Source organism: Tachysurus fulvidraco, chromosome 20 (genome assembly GCF_022655615.1).
Source record: "Tachysurus fulvidraco isolate hzauxx_2018 chromosome 20, HZAU_PFXX_2.0, whole genome shotgun sequence".
NCBI lineage: Eukaryota > Metazoa > Chordata > Actinopteri > Siluriformes > Bagridae > Tachysurus > Tachysurus fulvidraco.
The window spans coordinates 13,355,068-13,375,778 of record NC_062537.1 but is presented as its reverse complement, the minus strand read 5'-3'; the positions used below and the strand labels follow the sequence as shown (position 1 = coordinate 13,375,778).

Genomic DNA, 20,711 nt, shown 5'->3' with positions numbered 1-20,711 from the left:
CTTGAAATCCTCATTCAGCACTGACAGAATACTTACAAATTTTACATAAACATGCACATTAAAAATAAAGCCTTGTTAAATTTAGTTTTGTATTCTTTTTCTATTCTAAGTTTCCTATCCTTGTACCCTCTTGCTTGCCCTTCATATGCACAGCTGCAGGGAAAGGAATGAAACAGCGGAAAGTCATAAATCAGCCTCTGAGGATTAAGCGAAACATTAGCGTTTAAAAAAGGGACATTACAGGATCATCTGTAGCAGAGGGTCACGTAGCAAGCAAAGAAGTTTGGAGTAGATCGCTTTTGTAGCAAAGGATAAGCTCTTTAATACCATCTGCTTCCCTCTACTAGCTCAGTAATGTAACCGCCGCTTGTTGAACCAAGGCTTAATCTCAGACCTTTAAAGTATAAGCTAATAGACACAGGTATCAAGTTAACCCCAAACACCTTTCCGAGTTCTATTTTTTCATTGTTTTTGGTATAAGATATCAGTAATAGAGTTTAGCGCATGAGAGTGTAACAAATGCCTTTTCCATGAATGGTAAGTTGTTGACCTCGAGCATTTTAGAGCCCAATTATGAAATAAACGTAGATACAGTGGTACACATTCGCAGTGTCTGTCTTTGAAAATATTTTCAATTTGTGTTATATAACTGTCTTGATAATTCCATTATTATTGTTCATGGGTTATCAGCTTGAAAAATGCTGCAGTATTCCTTTCAGCTTTATGTCTTGCATCTTTGTATCTTGTTATATATCTGCCTAGAAAAGGAAAAGGCTGTAGTTATGCTAATTTATGTCTCTCTTCAGTAGGCACAAATCAAACTATTTACATGGGCACTGCACTTTTTATGTGGCTATTTTTTTCACAAAACCAGACTGTCTGACATAATGCTAAGTAAGGAACATATGTACAAGGAGAGAAAAGTAAAACCAGACAAAAGAGCCACACTTACTGGCTACTTCCAGTGAAGCGTTATGGCTGACCGCTTCCCCCAGGTAGTTCCTGGCCACACACACGTAGCTGCCATCGTCGGGTTTGCTGCGGCGGCCGTGCACGATGCGCAGAAAGAAGAGTGAGCCACTAGGTAGGAGCATACGGTGTGAGCGCGGGTTGTCCCTGTCTGTCTCCACACGCTCACCGTCTTTATACCACTCGACAGTGGGTGCCGGACGGCCCTCGGCCTTACAGTTCAGCGTTGCCGGCTCACCCTTCGACACGATCAGGTCTGACGGATGCTCCACAATCCGTGGGGGATAGTCCTCCTGACGGAGACGAGATCCTGGGAAACATAAAGAATAAAGGAATTAGTCCATATACACTATTATAAACAACTATAATAGACTGTATGATACAGCTGCTGATGTTTTGTATCAAAAATATAGATTAAAACACAGATGAACCCTGGGAGTCTTCATAGCACTCAAAGAAAGTATTTGTAATATTAAAAATGTCTTATCTGTAAATTTTACTTTGCATGTGGCTGAAAACACCGAAGAAAACTGTCATGTCCTTATTTAGCAACATTAGCTAAGAGAAGCTAGCTACCTAAACACAGTTCTGCTTTAATGGTGCCATCAAGATAGTTAGCTTAGTAGCAGCACTAGCTAACAGACTTTAGTAACTAGTGAGGTTTGCTACAGTAACAAGTTTTTCCAGACTAGAGGCTATCATGTAAGACAGCAAAAATTAGCAATGGCTAACTGTGATATTTTCTGGAATTTTTATTTCCTGGACTTGTTCTGCTTATGTGGTGTGTTCAATCTCTGTAAGTATGTCTCCTTTCATAGCTAAGATCACATGTTGAAATATAAAAAAAAAAATAATAAAAATATTCCATTTCCTGGGTTGATCAGGTTGAAACAGCTTTATTAGCTTACTCTTCAGTTAGGCTTTCAATAAAACACCATTACCATTAGCTAGCCTTGATCTGTGCAACAACACACAACCTAAGTATACAAGTTAGCTAATGCCATTAGCCCCATGTCCAATAAAAGTATACAGAAATCCTGCTACAGATAAGCTAATCCACTCAGATTTGCTTGTGTGTTTTTGTTACTGAGGAAAAAGTTAAAGAAATGCAAAACAGACATCCATGCATACTCTATCACATACTCGCAGCCTAAATGAGTCTACTTATATTCATGCTTAGTTCTCAAGGGCATTTATATGAGCTTATTTTAGATTTGCTGTCAACTTTCCGTGGCATTACCATGAGCATGTGAAGCCTGAAAACCTGAGTAAAGGTTATTTAGAATAAAGACTCAGAAATCATTTTCACTGACTGAATTTTTTTTCCTCTATAATGATCAATGTCGAATCAGCATCCGGCATGTGACGTTTAATAACATTCATTTCATTTTCATTTTTACCAGTTTACTAATGTTCCATTCTGCCAACTGAATGGAAAATGGACTTAGCAGACATTTTCAATCAGTATAAACAAATGAATTATTTTATCACCACAAGTCTGATATAAAATCAGTCAGGACACTTGTTTCCCTCTGATGGATAACCTTACACAGAATACTAGTGGTTGAAGAAAACACCTTCAACTTTAAGCTGCTTATGAACAAGCGCTTGAGGCATCCGAGATAGCAGAGAAGCGTTTGATCACATCATTTACTTTGAAGATACAAACATCTGTGTGAAAAAAAACTGTTTTTGCTTTTTGTTTTTACTGTTTTTTGTTTTTTTTTCCTATGAATATGTTTTTTCTAGTAGACTAAAAAAAGGTTTTTGAAAAACTACAAATTCTTAAAGCCCTGAGTGTCTCCTTATAAATGTACCATTAATCGCCACTGTGCAGTGTGTCCTGACAAAGAAATTCAATGCTGAACACCAAAATAAAAAAAGAGTTCATATTGATGTGTTTCTGAATGTGTTGTGTGGTTTAAACTGTTACATCTTAAAGTCTTATTTTCTTATTTTATATAATGCAACAAGCATGCATTGACTATATAATTACATTATTACTATAACTTACACACTACACACTATCACCTACACACTACTTACTATCACCTACACACTACTCACTATCACATAACACTACACACTATCACCTGCACACTACTCACTATCACCTACACACTACTCACTATCACCTACACACTACTCACTATCACCTACACACTACTCAATATCACCTAACACTACACACTATCACCTGCACACTACTCACTATCACCTACACACTACTCACTATCACCTACACACTACTCAATATCACCTAACACTACACACTATCACCTGCACACTACTCACTATCACCTACACACTACTTACTATCACCTACACACTACTCACTATCACCTACACACTATCACCAACACACTACTCACTATCACCTACACAATACTCACTTTCACCTACACACTATCATCTACACAGTGCTCACTACCACCTACTCACTGTTACCTACACACTTTCACTATCACCTACACACTACTCGCTATCACCTACACACTGCTCACTATCACCTAAACACTACTCACTGTTACCTACACACTTTTACTATCACCTACACACTACTCACTATCACCTACATACTACTCACTATCACCTACTCACTATCACCTACTCACTATCACCTACACACTATCACCTACGCACTACACACTATCACCTACACACTACTCACCTACACACTACTCACAATCACCTACACACTACTCACCTACACACTACTCACAATCACCTACACACTACACACTATCACCTACACACTACTCACAATCACCTACACACTACTCACAATCACCTACACACTACACACTAGAACCTACACACTACTCACAATCGCCTACATCTCACCTACACACTACTCACTATTACCTACATTTCACCTAAACACTACTCACTATCACATACACACTACTCACCTACACACTACTCACAATCACCTACATTTCACCTACACACTACTCACTATCACATACACACTACTCACCATCACCTACACAATTGACACTATCACCTGCTCACTATCACTTACACACTACAGGCTATAACATACACACTGTACCATACACACTACACAATAATCTCCTGAGTTTCCTGAGATTATCTGATGCACACATGCTAATTTCAGACTACACTTAGATAAAAGAAAAAAGAGCATTGAATCTGTCTCTGCTGTCATTCACCGCGTAGACAGTACGGCCGACGTTATCGCAAAAAAGGCGGGCCTAATTAGAAGCACATCACAGAAACTCATTTACGCGGCCTCCCACCGTACCACGGATTCCGCCCTCCCCGAATGCTGAGGGAGCGTGTTTCTGACACACACACATGCCCAGAGGTGCTCGGAGGAGCTACCAAATTAATCATGTCAACTCAAACCCATCGCCTCCTCACATTTTCCGATTAGATTAATTAAGTTATGTCTGTCTTTTACACACACACACACACACACACACACACACACACACACACACACACACACACACACACACACACACACACACATTTCAAATCACTTATACATACCAACAGTCACTCTTTAATGCCACCCACATTCCTTTGAAAAGCATGATAAGCTAGTAAAGCGGACTGCAAAAATGCATAGCTCATCCCTTTCCGTTTAATTAGATTTATTAGACTTGGTTACACGGATATTTTTTCCTTTATCGACCACAATCATGTTAAACATCTTAATTAAGTTTGGTTATGAATATTAAATTCGAACACGCAGATGCTAAAAAAGGCCCCCGAGACCTCTTTGAGAGCCAATAACAGTAAAGGGATTGGCTAAAATGACAGTGAGTGAGGATTTATAAGAGGATCTTTCTTTCGTCTTGTGCCAATCGACAAAAAGACAAAAAGGTCTCTTGTTAAGCACAGGGTTACATCCATGGTATCGGATTTCCCTGTACTTTCAGCGTGACTGTCTAGATAATACGGCTGTACTAGGTGCCAAAGACAATCTTTTCTTGCAATCACAGAGTAGCAAGGCCACCACAGAGGGGATGTGAGGGGATGTGAGATGAGTTTTTTTCTTGCATGTGCTTGAGCAGGCTTTGTATTTTTCCACTGTCAGGAGTTAGAGAGGCTACCTCATCCAGACAAGGCGTGATGGCGCCTCGGCCCTGTTAATCATGCGCCGTTTAGAAGAGCCTACATTAAAGCTTTTGATCCTGAAATTGTGCAATGGCCTCTTCTTTCTGACTTTAAAGAAATACTACCGGATTCTCTACAATGACAGAAAACTCTCTACATATTTATGTTTTATTATAATACCAAACGATCTGCCAGATTATTTGCTGGCAAATTATTTCCTTTTTAAAAAATTTCTATCAAGCAGAAGGAACACAGGGATTTGCTTTAAAGTGTTGCGTGTAAAAATTCGGCAAAAAAAGCTGCAGAGGGTAGCACTTTTTTCATCCCAGTGAGAAACGGCACTGGGTTCATCTCTGAAGATTAATTATGACACTGGAGTAGTAGCGGCTACGGTAGCCCACATGGACCAGGCTGCACGCAGCCAGGCTCCGGATCCCAACCCTGCGCATCATCCATCACCATCCAGGCAACTGCCGAGTCTGCTGCCCAGTCCCTCCACCCGAGGCTGGTGCGTGTTGCAATCCATTACTATCTTTCAACTATGCGTATGCATAGTAGGCTGTAGCTACACTCATAATCAGGTCATTCCTTGTGTGCCAGTTCCCGGCCTCGATATAGCGTGTAGATTTGCTAAGTGAGAATTAGCCAGGTTTTCTAGGACACATTTCAAATGAAAGTGTGTCATTTCTTTCAAAGAAATCGCATAACATTGCGCATAAACAAGGGCATCTATATCAGATCGATTTTTTGCCCATGTATGGTACCTGAGAATATCATAGTTTTGGTGGATTTGGCACAGATCAGATATCTAGTATCAGTGTGCTAAACATTTTGCATTACATATACCAGAATAATGTGCAGTTTCTATAATAGCTTTCCCTTTAGTGCTATCATGCCATCTCTAGATTTTTTAAAATCATAATAGGTTTATACATATCTGTTAATGTTTTAAATAATATTTTCAATAATAGTTTAGACATATTTTCTTAAATTGTATTGAATTTTGCTGTTAGCTTCAGTTTCGGTAGCATTAGTAGATCCAGGAAAGAAGAAAGGAAGAATGAAGGAAGAAAAAGTCCTAGTTATTTATTTGTAGGCTTTTTGCTTCTTCTTCTTTTTTTTTATACTACAATAATGCTGGAGGTTCTCAGACTATAAACTCTTTTAATTACACAGTAAAACTGCATTCGATCCAGATTTTATAGCAGAATTCATGACTACTGGATCTGAGCCGGGGCAGCGATTAACGTGTATCGGAACATCGTGTATAGATTCTAAAAGAATTTCATGTAACAAGTAACCGTCATGCAAAATAATTATATTAGCATTCACACAAAACTATCTTTTGGACCCCACACATAAAGCAAGTGCTTTGTTTCACTGAGAGAGCTTAAACCTTGCCAAAATCTCCCATATGTAGAAGGTAAATCCCCCAAATGCAGTTTCTCTGAGGCAGAACATCCTTCCAACCACAGCCCATCTGTTTTACTGCTGTTACCATCCGTACATGGCTACAGAGGATGTAGGTGCTCTTAACAGCTGGACAAATACACTTTAAACCATCGGTTATACTTGTGTGGGTGTATGTGGGTGTAGAAAAAGGTCCCACACTGGGACAAAAAAACTTTGTACAATGTCAACGGAATCTCTGAATAAAATACGGGATCCAGATGATCTTGGAAAAGTGAGGAAAAGAGGGGAAGGATTACTGCCACTACGTACAGTAATTGCTCCCATTTGCCTTCTTGTACCTGCTTTAACTGTGCTGAGTAAAAGGAAGCCACAATGCTGGGGGCTTTAATGTGGCTGTGCAGAGGAAACCAACTGACCACGACTGAGGAAGTGGTCAATATTTGCCAACTAAAGAAGTCTGACTCAGTACCTCATAAGATAGGGGGGTAATTCTGAAAAGAGACCTCCTTCTTAGAACCTGAAACTTGGATGTTCATGACATCATCAGAGACATGACCCAAGTCCTGCTGTTATTCCATTACTGGTATTTATCAGCACTTCCTTTCAGAAAAAACACACACACACAAACACACACACACACTCACACACACACACACACACACACACACACAAAAAAAAACTTGGCCAAATTAGCTCTTGGTTAAAAGGGAAAGACCAAACCATGCTAGTGCTAATGCTTTCATGTGACAGTTTAAAAAATCATTAAAGACTGTAGTGTGTTAATGTGTGAAATATGTTTAAGGCTATGTGAAGTCTGGGGTGATGGGAACAGCTCGGGGGGAAGGAGGACCGGATCAATAGACAGATGTTTCCAGTCAGTGTAATCATCCAACTGGTTCATGAAAACACACACACACACACACACACACACACACACACACACACACACACACACACACACACACACACACACACACACACACAATTGTCTTCCTAATTATCATTACCTTTAACTTCTTTTAGATTCTTTCTTAAACAATTTTGCAGGTTATGTTTTGAAAGTATTTATCCTCATGGGGACCAGTCAAATGTCATGTAGGAACTCAGTAGAACATCATGTCAATTAAGTGCTTTTAGCTTCAAAAATATCACCAATAAACAAGTTTCAAACAGCACCATAAAGAAGTTTGTGACAAAGACAAAATGGCAGCAACACAACTTTCTAGCCAACACAGAAAAAACCTTCATATTTCATTTAAATTGTGATGAAGGTGGGGAGAGGAGATAATGTGTGGCCAGCTTGTGTGAGAGGAGGAGGGACCTGGCTCAGCACTGGGCTTGTTGTCTTCCTTGTTTTAATTGTGTTGGTCCCGTGCCTAGGGGAACGCATTCACATGCAGGGGGATGGTATCTCTCGGCTACAGGTGAGCCCCTCTGTGCCCGTTTGCCCAGAGAACGAGCGCACGTCTTATCTCCAAAGAGCCAGCAGTTTAGACACACATGCCTGCATGCGTGCACACACACACACACACACACACACACACACACACACACACACACACACACACACACACACACACACACACACACACACACACACAAACTCTCTCTCTCTCTCTCTCTCTCTCTCTCTCTCAGACACAAGATGCTTCAGACACATGCACATTCAGGAACAAATGCTTACAAACACACATACACACATAGACACACAGATGAGTAAATGTAAAAAAATAAAAATAAAAATTAGCAAGGAAGTAAAATGCAACCTATCCGTGCCACCCACCATGCACACACTACACATTTACAATTATTAACATTAACAATTCATCTGCAGATATTTTACAGATAATTACATTCATTTCAACCTGCAATGCAAGCGGCAAGTTTACACAGATAAAAATCAATTCCCTAACAAGGCTGCAATTGCCTCATAATTAGATATAATTAGACATAACTACTTTCTAACTGTGTATCATTAATGGAACTGTCACATTTTCTCAAAAGAATGTTTACCCCAGATAACAGAAAATACATTCAGCATATTCGGTGAAGTTCAGTATTTAGGTTTCTACGATGTTCAAGCTCTGAAAATTGTTGTTGTTGATGCTAATGTTCCAGGCTAAATGCTAATGCTATAAGGTTCCCAGAACAATGAGAGAACTATAAGTATTAGAAGTATTGGCCAGGCTAGAAACTTAAAAAAAAAGGTCAAAATTAGGACAAGGGTATGAAATATATCCCAGATCTCAGATTATCAGATCTCATCCAGAGTGTTTCATTGGTTATTAGATCAATAATCAGAAAATGGAAGCAGTATTGCAGTAACTGGACTAATCGTTACCTCGACATATCTACAGTCCAGTGGCTAATATTAGAGTACATTTGTGCTTCCATCCACATTATCATGGATTTTCCCTGTAGCAACAGGGTGTATTAAAGAGTGGCAAAAAAGAAGCCATTACTCAAACAGAACCATATGAAAGTATGTCTGGATTTTGCCAGAAAGCCTGAGAGTGACCCAGTTCCAATGTGGGAAAATGTTATTCTGTCAGATGAGATCAAGATTACTTTCTAGGCCAGAAATGAAAGCATTATGTGTGTCACAAACCTAACACAGGCCATGCAGTGAAGTGTGGTGGTGGTAGGATCATGCTGTTGAACTGCTTAAAGAAGAATGCTGAAAATGAAGCAAAATAGAGGCAAATACTGCTAGAGAATTTGCTTATGCTACTAAATTGATGCTTGTATTTTTTATTATTTGGAGAGACAAATAGGGGAACGAATGAACTCCCGAACAACGCTTAACCTGGATGTTTGAGATGTTTGATCTGCCACATGGCCAAGTGTGTTTTATCATGGATCTGGAGCCTTTCCCAGGATTACTGAATGTGAGGTGAGAATACACTTGGAATGGGCATCCCACACACACACACACACACACACACACACACACACACACACACACACACACACAGACTCGTATTCACACAAGGCTTTTTATTTGTCTTGAAAATTGCTATGGACAACTTATTTAAATTTTTAGAAGGTCTAATATTACAGAATATGATATAAAAAGAATACTGATTACAAAATATATGAAATATGTTTCTCATATTTTTTTTACGATGCACTTTATATACACACAGCGTTCAGTGTGAGAGGTTAAAAGCAGGATGTTGTAGGAGGAACAGGATGCAGGAAGCAGTGGCTATGTTCAAATATGATTGACTGAGTATTTTATCAGCCCCTTTTAGGACCACATGAGTACGTCTACCCTCACACCTACTGGTTTTCAATATAAACATGTTTATCCCTTATACCACTGTCAGTGTGTGTGTGTGTGTGTGTGTTTGTGTGTGTGTGTGTGTGTGTGTGTGTGTGTGTGTGTGTGTGTGTGTGTGTGTGTGTGTGTGTGTGTGTGCCCACATGAAAGCCATGAATTTTTCTCCCCAGTGCACAAGCTGAGAGCAGGGTTGTCTGTGTAGCAAGGTTGGTGGTCTACAATCCGCTTCACAAACCATCCCAAGGTGGAGGAGGTCTCAGTTCTCCCAACAATTTGCTTTGGCATTAGGACGGGGTGTGTAAACATTACATGAGGTGAAGTATCAACCACTAAAAAATGAAAACCACAGCAAATTAGGCACACTCACACTGCAGCCCCTTTGTGTTAAAGAACCCCAACAGGTAAATAAGCTCACACGCACACACAATGAGATGCGAAAGCTGATCTGATGCTAAAGAGTTCCATTCACTGACAGACTTGCGCATAATATTACATGGTGTTGGCAGAGGTTCACAGCACACTTTAAAAGCACTCTTGAAACAATGCACACAACTGTGTCGGCTCGTCTTCCTCACTGATGGGAATGTTCCGACCCACATCTCACCTTGAGGCATTGGCCATGGCGACGGGAGCGTGCCCTAACAGTATGCTGCTGCTGGGCTCAGCCAATCAGAGCAGCCGGGGATGATTAAGAGCGATGTCAGGCTGGGGTGACAAGGGGATTACCTGTGTTCTCAGTGTCCACAATGCTGATACTGCCTCAGAGGAGAAAGGATTGTAATCTATCTATTGCCTCCTCTCCTACTCCCACTCTCAACCCCACCTACACTGACTATAAGTGAGAGCATTATAAAAGCTAGTAGAATTAAATCCCTAGCCTCGTTTTGACATTTCAAGCATATATATGCTCACTGAGATGATTTCCTCTACACATTCAGCACCTTTAAACCTTTAGTTAGCAACATCTTACACAACTGCTGCATGTCAAACATCTGCAAGCCTTAAGATCTTCTGACAGATTTTGTCAAAAAATACTACATTTACGCTTGTTAAAAAAAAAATACTATTCGTCTGTAAGAATTCAACAAGGAATTTTGATCTTTTCTTGATCCTGGATTAGAGCACTCAGTTTTAATGACCTGAAAGAGATCGAACCAGCTTGGCGTGGCTGTTGCTGCTGTGTGTCTTAATAAGATCGCTTGACGGAGGCGCACCACTGCAGCGGTAAGCAAGGACTCTCGGGAGCTGAGAACCTTTGAGAAAACAAGGATGTGCCTCTAACACTTCTGCCCTCAGGTTTTAAATATAAACTTTGATGATACAATGGCTACTGAAGCACAGAGTCCAAAAATGTCCAATTAACCCTGCTGTCTGAAGTGGACTTGATGCCATTCATTTCAATCTGAAGGACACAAGCCAATTATAAGCTTGTGTTAGCTCCTGTCTATGCAATATAGAGGCTATATAATCTGGAGGAAGTGCAAGGTAGTGTTATTCAACCCATAGACTGAGCTAGTGAGCTAGTGGACTTTGTCAATCTCTTTCCTTTGGGGAAAAAGGGTTGTAAAAATCCCACCCTACCTTCCCGTAAATAATTTGGCGTTGTCCAAAAGCCAGAGGCACTCAGACAGCTGCATCAAGGAGATGTAAACATAAACAAATCAACCAAGCTCTGCTACATCTGCAATACCTCATGACGCAATCACCGCTAATTGATTATGTCTACTGGCTATACGTCATATGGATGGAATGCTACAAAACCTGAGAAGGAATAACATTAAGAGCGTATTGAGTAGGCCCTAGCACCCTGTACTTAAAGCACATGATCTCATTCTCTAGGGAGTGTTTACAGGAAGCATGCTAAAATGCGAATGAGGATTTGGGAAGAAAAAAAGCACATTGGTAACTAAAGGAAAGATTTCAATGGCTCAGTCAGCACAAACAGTGCGAGACCCACCTCCAAATCAGCACACTCAGCACTAGGTCTACGACGGCCATTACGGAGGAGAGCTGTTAAAACTCAAGAGGATGGAAAGCGGAGGAGTGAAATAGCCCTACTTTTTTTTTTTATCTCTCTCCTCCTCTCCACCTTGTTCTCTGCCAAGTCTTCTAATGACTTCTGATATGCGAAGCCTCAGCAAAAAAAAACCATCAAAGTCCTTTCAATCACTTATTAATATTGAATGCTGCAATATTCATGCACATCAGAAACTGCTGTGCGTCACTCTTCATGTAAAATTTCACTCACTTTACTAATGTCCATGCTCGTGTCAAAATCTGATAACCAGATAATGTTAATAGTCCTTTTTAATGTGACCAAATTAAAAATGCTTAATTTCACACCCAAGATCAGATGTATTAGGTTTGTATACTGGAAACCGGGCATTGGGGAATTCCTCACATTATTTTGCAGTCTATAAAAACTACAGTTAGCTTAGCAGCTCAAGTCTATCATTCGCACCTGGTATGAGGATGTAAGGATGGCAGATGACTTGGTACATGTATGTGGATGACTGAATGATTATATGTGAGATGTATATGCATAATATATATGCGTAACAACTTAATATATCAGCAAGCAAACAAAAAGCACAAAAGGAAATGTATGAATAAAAGATTTCTTTTCTGTAGTCTAAATTTAGATAAAACAGATTCAAAAGGGAATACACTGGCAAAGTGAGGAGAAAATTTGAATCCCAACAATACCATAGTTTTCGGAGGATGGGAGTCAATTAACTCGGGGGTATAAAAGCGGGATGTAGTTATTTCCAGGGTTTTCAGAACAGCGTAACAGATATTGCGTCATCGGGCAGGCGTGGCCTATTTGATAATCTAATCCTAAGCCTAAGCCTAAGCCTAACCACAACTGTAGTTTTTGGTTGTTTATTTGTTTTTGAAAATAGCTTAACTGTAAGGTAAGTGATAGTGAAAGTGAAATTGACATACGGCTAAGTACGGTGACCATACTCAGAATTTGTTCTCTGCGTTTAACCCATCCAAAGTGCACACACACAGCAGTGAACACACACACCGTGAACACACACCGGGAGCAGTTGGGGGGTTTGGTGCCTTGCTCAAGGGCACCTCATTCTGGCCCAAGACTCAAACCCGCAACCTTAGGGTTAGGAGTCAGACTCTCTAACCATTCTCTAACCAGACTCTCTAACTATTTGTATGACTGTATTGGCCTTCATTATCCATCATAGGTATGCTCTTTTTTTTTTTGGAAAGAGGGCGTTTTTCCAAGACCTCCGAAAACGCCTACTTTACGTTGTGGTAATGAAACCCCTGGAATTTATTGAACGCCATATAAAAGTGCTAGTCTTCACCCTCAAGAGTTTGCAGCTTATAGCTGTTAGGTAATATACAGTATGATAACTAGTTAACAGACATGATCAAATGACCAGGAGAAAAAGCTTGAAATACACAAATCTTTTTGGACGTTTTGGTGATAAATCTGTCATCAGTTGTGGCAAGTTAAATATCTCTGGGGCTTTCATTGCTCCTATAAGAACTGTGAATGCAAACAGAGATGTCTTTAATGCTGTGTCCATTCTTATTGCAGTGTCTCGCCACTGGTGAAAAGATATTCTTTATTCTGACGCTACAAAGTTACACCTAAGTGCTTGAGAAAAATCAGCTCAGGCTCCTCTTGGTTTCTTCCAATGTACAGCTCATTAACTTTGTTTTTGTCTTCTTCTCTTTTGTATATCTGTGTATAAAACACTGTAGATTGTAGCTGCAAGCAGTTCCCAGAGTTTGTGCAGCAAATTATGAACCATTGAACAAGACAAGACCACACACAGCTTATTAGGGGACACATTTTCAAATGTCATGGTCAGAAAAAAAAGCTTAGTAAATTGGGCTAGGTCTCGAGGCGGGCCTGTGTGTGCGATTACAGATGTCGCTTTATGAGTGTACGTGTGGTGCTGAACTACTTTTATTTTAAACCCGCTGCCTTAATTGCTGAGTTGGTAGCAACAAGGAAATGTGTTTCTCTCATTCAATCTATCTTCCTGTTCTTTCCCTCTCTGGAAGACATGCGTGAAACAGGCCAGGGCACAGACACCGCACATGAACCCGATTTACAAAACAGCATGAGCAGAAATCCCACTTAAACATTAACCCCCTACTACCACTTTCCCTGTTCCTGTTCCTACTCCTTCCTTTCCTCCTGTGTTTTACAGCATGCCACCTGGGCCATCATCATAAAGAGTGTGTAGAATCAGGATAAATGGCCAGACTCTGGGATGGTATTGGCCCGAATGGGAATTAAATGGGATCATAAATTTACGGTGGCTGGGTAATTCTGAGACAGAGAAGGAGCTTATTTCCAGGCATGGACGGCAGACGAGCAACAAAAACACTGAAGCAGCTAAGAGGAATTAATGGAACACCGGAGAGGTAGAACGGAGGCCGAGAACAGATTTTACAAGACAATATAAATATTTGGAGGGGGAAATTAAGAGCCACCCAAATGCTGCCAAAGGCTACCATTTCTGGAGACATCCACAGAGGTGCGTTCATTAACCTCGTTAAAAAAAAATACATTTACTACCTTTTTTGGTTGTCCTGACATGCTCTTAGCTCTACCCTGAATTGTTTAAAACTGGAATTCATTACATTATAGAGACTAGCTTCTCGTTAGAGGTTATACATGAATGTCAGTACATCGAAAACATACGCACAGACCTGACCTTTGGTTTTCCTTCCTATCCTTTCATTAAATACAGATTTATCTGTGATAAAAATATGTCCATCAATACTGACACTAAATCGTCCTAAAACTAAACCTTTTGCCTATATTTAAGTCGTATGTCAAGCTTTTTTTCCCATTGCACATATGAGTAAAATTACGTGATCTCTCTTTGAAATGTTTGACGTTAACCAGGACATGACAGATGAGAAATCATATGGTGAAATCTAATTAAAAGCAATTCCTGCTCTGCTCCGTTTTAGCACCACATTAAATGCTCAATGCTTGAAAGAGATTTTTAGCATGATAGTGCACTGGATCAGATTATGCCTCTCTGCAAGTCAGTTTAGCTGGTAGGGATTATATTCTAATCCCTTTGGTCTTTCTCAAGAGGGGAGGGTCGTAAAGACCCGTGTCCCATCCTCATGAATGTCTCCTCCTCCTCCTCCTCTTCCTATTGTTCAAAGCCACAAAGAATCCCCCCTGAGCTGAACATCTGCAAAACAATTTCGCCTTTTTTTAGCTCCTTAATACCTAAAGGGAAGAGAGTGTAAAGAGGGTGAGAGGGTATTAAGGCTCACCGGGTGATAAACTTTCTCAGGAATGGCTACAATGTCTATGTGTTTATTGAGGTGAAATATCTTCTTCTTTTGTCCTGGGTTTGCATAATTCCCTGATCACTTTCTGAAGATGCTGAGCTAATATCAATCATCTTCACAGGAACCTTTCCCATGACAGTATGAGAAAGTAAGTAAGGTCCTTAGGTTTGCGAGCAAACTCCCACGTGGAGGCTGGTTCTCTGTAGGTGAACACTAAGGTTTTAATGTGAGTGAGCAATAAAAACCCAGGAGGCAGTCCACTAACATTGCTCCCTCGAGCTAGCGTCACAGATTCTCTCAGTTTGGAGCACACGTGCACATGAGGAATCAAGCCAGTAGAATATGTCAGGGAGAATAATGACAAAATCATCTTCACCTGGATCCACATGGGGTTTGTACATGTTAATCCTTTGCCAAGATCTCCTACCAGTTCCTACCATTATTTCTCTACACTCTTCCTCTTGAGAGGAGAAATGACAGAGGTGATGGCAGTGGTCTGAACGCTCCGTCGCAAGCCTCTAGCTAAACCAGTGCTCCCTTTCTTCACTAAGCACTTTCCATTGATGAGGTAAGGTTTCAGTTTCAGAAAGTCACAAAGGCATCAGATTCAGTCTAATGTAGCAAGTCTGAGGCCATGCACGGTAGAAAAGGTCTGGCGCTGAGCCACATGCTTGGCTCATTACACAGATCTTGCTTCGCTTCTTTGAAGGGAGACAGAGTTGGACTGAAACTTGGCCGTGTCTCAGACTCTGGGGACACGTTTCTCTTGGTGAGGATGACGGTGCTGATGATCATGTGCACATCTAATCCTCAGCAGATCATCCATCAACCATACAATGAATAGGGAAAGAGTGTCTCAGATAACACTCTGATGTGTACAGCACTATGGGGTGTCGGAAGGGGGGGGCAATCTGGACAATTTCAGATTCTTTCAGAGACACTGAACTAAGCCGGCAAACACATCTGCTCATCATAACTTTGGCACCAAAGCCAAAAAGCTTTAACTCTCTCTTGATAATACACATCTTTCTCTCTCTCTCTCTCTCTCTCTCTCTCTCTCTCTCTCTCTCTCTCTCTCTCTCTCATTAGACAAGTGGAGATAGTGCGTTCGGGTAAGCATTGAGTGCTTACGCTGATAAGACGAGCTCCATTACAAGGTCAACTGCTGGTTAATTAAGCGGAGGAGCGCTGGGGGATGCCTGGCACAGTAACAAGGTTAGCCCAGGGCCAAGGTTTAAAGACAGGCGCTGATGGAGCTCCATCGACTCAACAGCACTCGTTCAGTCAGGCATCTGACACTGTAAACCTGATCTTACTGAGAGAGTGATTGAGGCAGAACAGGTGTGCGCTCTGCACAGCTGGATCTCTGTCCCTTCGTAGGTTTTTCCGAGCTGACCGTAAGATTGTGCACGAGTTCGGTAATGAGACAGCACATTTTTATTTAGAATTTCATTAGACCATCCAGTCCTGACACTGAACCATTCGTGCCCGATCGGCTCCTCTTCTTCAAGTACCATAGCCAAATGATACAAACAAATTAGTTCCTGGTGCAAAGAAAGGCTGAAAATTAGGCAGGAAATTATTTATAATCCTCCTAATAATCCCAATTAGGCAGTTACAGCAACTGCCTGCAAGAAAAGAAAATGAAGACCTTTTTTCCCCCCATCGAAGTCACTAAACGTGCATTTAATTAGGATGATTACTCAGAGTCTTCTGCGCACGCCTTTGAAACTGCTACTTTGAGTCTCTAGTCCGAATTTGCATGAATATGAAACAGGAAGTTGGATTTCTATTAATACACAGAAGCTCAGTATGCTCATATCAGCTGTTTGGCTTACTATAAATGAGAAACTATCATTCTAAACGAATTACGTCCATAAATTGAATAACCTCTTAACATGCCATGTTTCCTTCTCATACTCAGCTGCATCTTGGTTATGGTCAAATATCAGAGTACATTCATTTGACGTTTATGTAAAAATAATACATTCTTCCATTATCTTCTCACGTGTCTGCTTTCAAAGGTGCATCACATTCTTCAGGGGTACAAAGTCAAAGTGGAGGGACAGGGTGAGGAGCCTCCATTCCACACAATTATCTGATCCAGTGGAGCCTTTAGATTTCCTCATTACACACACTTATCACTGGATCCCAGAGCACAGCCTTACAGCTATCACCTAATAATAGTTCGGCATATTAAGGCAAATTAACTTCGTTTCAGCCTCTTTTTAGAGACGGTCGCTCATGGGAAAGCTGTTCATTAGGGTTCAGCCTTCCCTTGAAGCCTTCAATTGTTTATCTGATCAGTCACTAATGACTGAGTGAAGATGGGAGGTGGGGGTGGTGTTGAAAGAGAGGCTTGGGATGAACTTGGGATGTGGATCCTGTCTCTAACACGTTTTTAGATTTCGCACGTCCTTATCCGACTTAATCTCTCCTTCAAATAAAGACTTGAATAATATATGCATGTATATGTGCGTGAGTCTGCATGTATACCCAAGCGTAAATGAGAGGATGTAAGCTCTAGTTGAACACACATTGACTTTAGCAATAGTAAGAATTCTGCTAAACGTTTGACCGAACGAGCGCACGCTAGTATGTTTGCCTACCTGCGAGTGATCGATCGACGTTTCACCTCATCAATCAATAGGCACCTTGACACTAGCACAAAGGTTTACATGGAGCTAAATGGATATCTGTGACCTTTGATCCCTCCAGATTCTGACATTTTAGGTGTGACCTTTGAGCTGACACAGCTCAGCTTCATGAGCCACATAAACAGATATACCTCAGAAAAAAAACTCTTAGTGGTGTGGCGTGCATGCTGCAGCTATCCATCCCGCTGAAACTGGATTAGCGTTGTGGGGGTGGTGCTGAGAGAAGCCCGGGCATTAATTGGCCCTGTGGAGCCTGCTGTGCTGTGTCACACCGGCTGTCAGGAGCCTCCCAGGACTGAAGGGAGGGGCCAAGTGGGCTGTAAAATTAATTATGAGCAGTTACGGAGCAATCTGTCAAAATTTGTTTTTAGCTACTCCCACCTGCTCAGGGTGAGCTAAGGGACTGGTGGCATGTTGGCATGTGTGTGCATGTGTCTGTAAGTTCTTATTAATGATATAATAAATCATGACGACCTACAAACTACCTAACTATTGGTAGGCATTGATAGAGATCCTCAATAACCATTTCTTCTGAACAAAAGTGCCAATAGAAATACAGACGTATTATGCTGTGATGTCTGTGCTGTAATGGAACATTTTATATAGTCTTGTTTATGTTTCTACCATTTAATTAGCCATGAAAGGTGCAAACGTTTACTTTATGCTCATGAACTAAGAATACTAGCTCATGAATAATAATGTTAGTTTGTTTATTTTAAATCCAGCTATCTACGTTTGTTACCTTGGATTTATTAGGGCTGTGTTGGGGAAGAGTGGCTTTTGTTTCACTTTAGAAAAGCTTCTTGCACTCCTGTAAGTAAAATAGGTTTCATTGTCTTCACTGCCTGCAAATTGACAATGACCGATATTGTCTGAACGTCAAAAACAACACATTGGGTAAAAGCTGACATTTTCACTCTCCAGTTTTTTTGCCTGGTTAGCATTTTTTTTTCACTGTTGGTTGGTTGATGTGTGCTGCTAGCGCTTAACTTCTTATGCTGAGTTTTATGTTCCATCCATCCATTTTCTACACCCTAGACAGGATGGCAGTCACAATCATACACACTCACACACCTTTTCACACACTACAGACAGTTTCAAGATGCCAGTCTCTGGGGAGGAAACCAGACTACCCGGAGAAAACCCCTGAGGTACAGGTAGAACATGCAAACTCCACACACACAAGACGTAGGCAGAAAATGAACCCCCAACCTTAGAGGTGAGAGGCGGTATTTAAGATATATTGTCTGGTTAATTGTGCAACAGTGTATACCTAGCGCAAACAATCAGGTAGTGTCAAATATCAGTATCAGAGAATTTGTAAATAAATATGTATTTATAATGTTTGGATACAGAGTACCTGTATTAGCATTGATGTATATCTAGATATTCATGCACTAACTCTAACAAAGTTTGATCTTAACATAGTTCATTCTGTGGAACTTTGGTAAGCAACTGCAAAATGTATTAACAGAATGAGATCATTCCTAGGAAGGGCCATTTGTGTCATCTGCTGTCATGACCTGCGTTCACTCTTACGCAAGCAAATCCCGGCTGGATTTTAAACAAGGGCATTAAAAGATAAACCAGTTGCTGTGAATTTCTCTCACTGAGGATCCATGTGTCTGGCAGGTAGAAGCCAGGCAGAGAGAAAAGGGATTATAGGATCATAAGGCTCATGTGAGAACCATGCAGCTTCTGACCACTGGCACAATCCCAAGAGATACTTCACACAGGCCAAGTTTCACACTAGCTTGAAACTTCATCTGGGAGGCAATCTCAGGTGATCTCTTGTCAGACTTCATCTTCTTAAATGTCCTCTAGCGATATCTGCCTTTAGGGTTTTTTTTTTTGTTTTTGAAAAATGGTGTACTGCACCGTTCTGCTATAAAATGGTTTTACCAGCTCCCCTATTCATTTTCACAGCACAGCCAAATGCTGGAGTTGGCCACTATACAAAAATGCTTATTGTGTTCCTGCCAAGATGTTGCCATTAAGTGACAGCCAATCACTCACAACATTCACACATATGCATTTTATAGGCATAATGCAACCAGATGAGCCAGCATGGTTAACAATGGATACTGCAACTTAGCACAAGCTGACTGACAACACCAATTTCCATTCACTGTTAAGCAGATTCTAAACATTTGGTGTTCCTCTAGTCAAAAGCATCTGCTGTTTCGACTGTGCATGCAAACATACACGTATACATAAAGAAGAAGAAACATGCAAACACTCATCCAAAAACTGGACAAACTGGACTAAGACTTAGAGAGGCAGCAAACTCAGAATAAACACACACTACAAAGCACATGGGACCTTTCAACTTTTAAACCACAGACAAACTCCTCCAGAAATAAATGTTTATTTAGAGAACCAGTCACCCTAAAGTGACTGACCTCCTCGCTGAATGCACAAACTATCTCTCTCTCTCTCTCTCTCTCTCTCTCTCTCTCTCTCTCTCTCTCTCTCTCTCTCTCTCTCTCTCAATCTCTCTCCCCCAGCTGTGAGGCATGGCTGAACCCAAGCACTAACACTTAAGAAATAACCAAACAAACAGTTCCTAGCAGAATAATCTAGTCTGGTTCCTCCAAAGTTGTTATAGGCATGTTTGTCTGCCCCTGGGGCAGTTATTTATGGGCGGACAAGACAAGAGTAATACTTAAAGACAGGAAACTGACAGCTATACTGATATATTTGAAAGCATTACAAACTAGCTGGATTTGAATTTAATGTAAATTAAAAAAAGAAATAATAATAATAATAATAATAATAATAATAATAATAATAATAATAATAATAATAAAAGGATGAAAATGTCCAAGTTGTTACAGTCACTACACATCCATGGATTTTTAAAACACTGGAGGCAAATGGGGAGGATCAAAGGTCTTCTATCACTAACCTTCATCACAGCTGTTTCTATGGTAGCAACAATCATTATACCAGAGGTTAATCGAAGTCTAATAAGCCATTAAGAAGCTATTTAACGACCCCTATAT

General features: G+C 40.6%; 1 protein-coding gene across 3 annotated transcripts in view; it reads right to left on the bottom strand.

Annotated features, from left to right (window-relative positions):
* LOC113639324 (roundabout homolog 1) overlaps window positions 1-20,711 on the bottom strand; it is a 199,227-nt gene that overhangs the window by 109,281 nt on the left and 69,235 nt on the right. For all 3 annotated transcript variants that reach the window (XM_027141118.2, XM_027141119.2, XM_027141121.2), the window contains one exon: window positions 953-1,279. In XM_027141118.2, coding sequence (XP_026996919.2) covers window positions 953-1,279 — 327 coding nt within the window. The remainder of the gene's footprint in view (window positions 1-952; window positions 1,280-20,711) is intronic.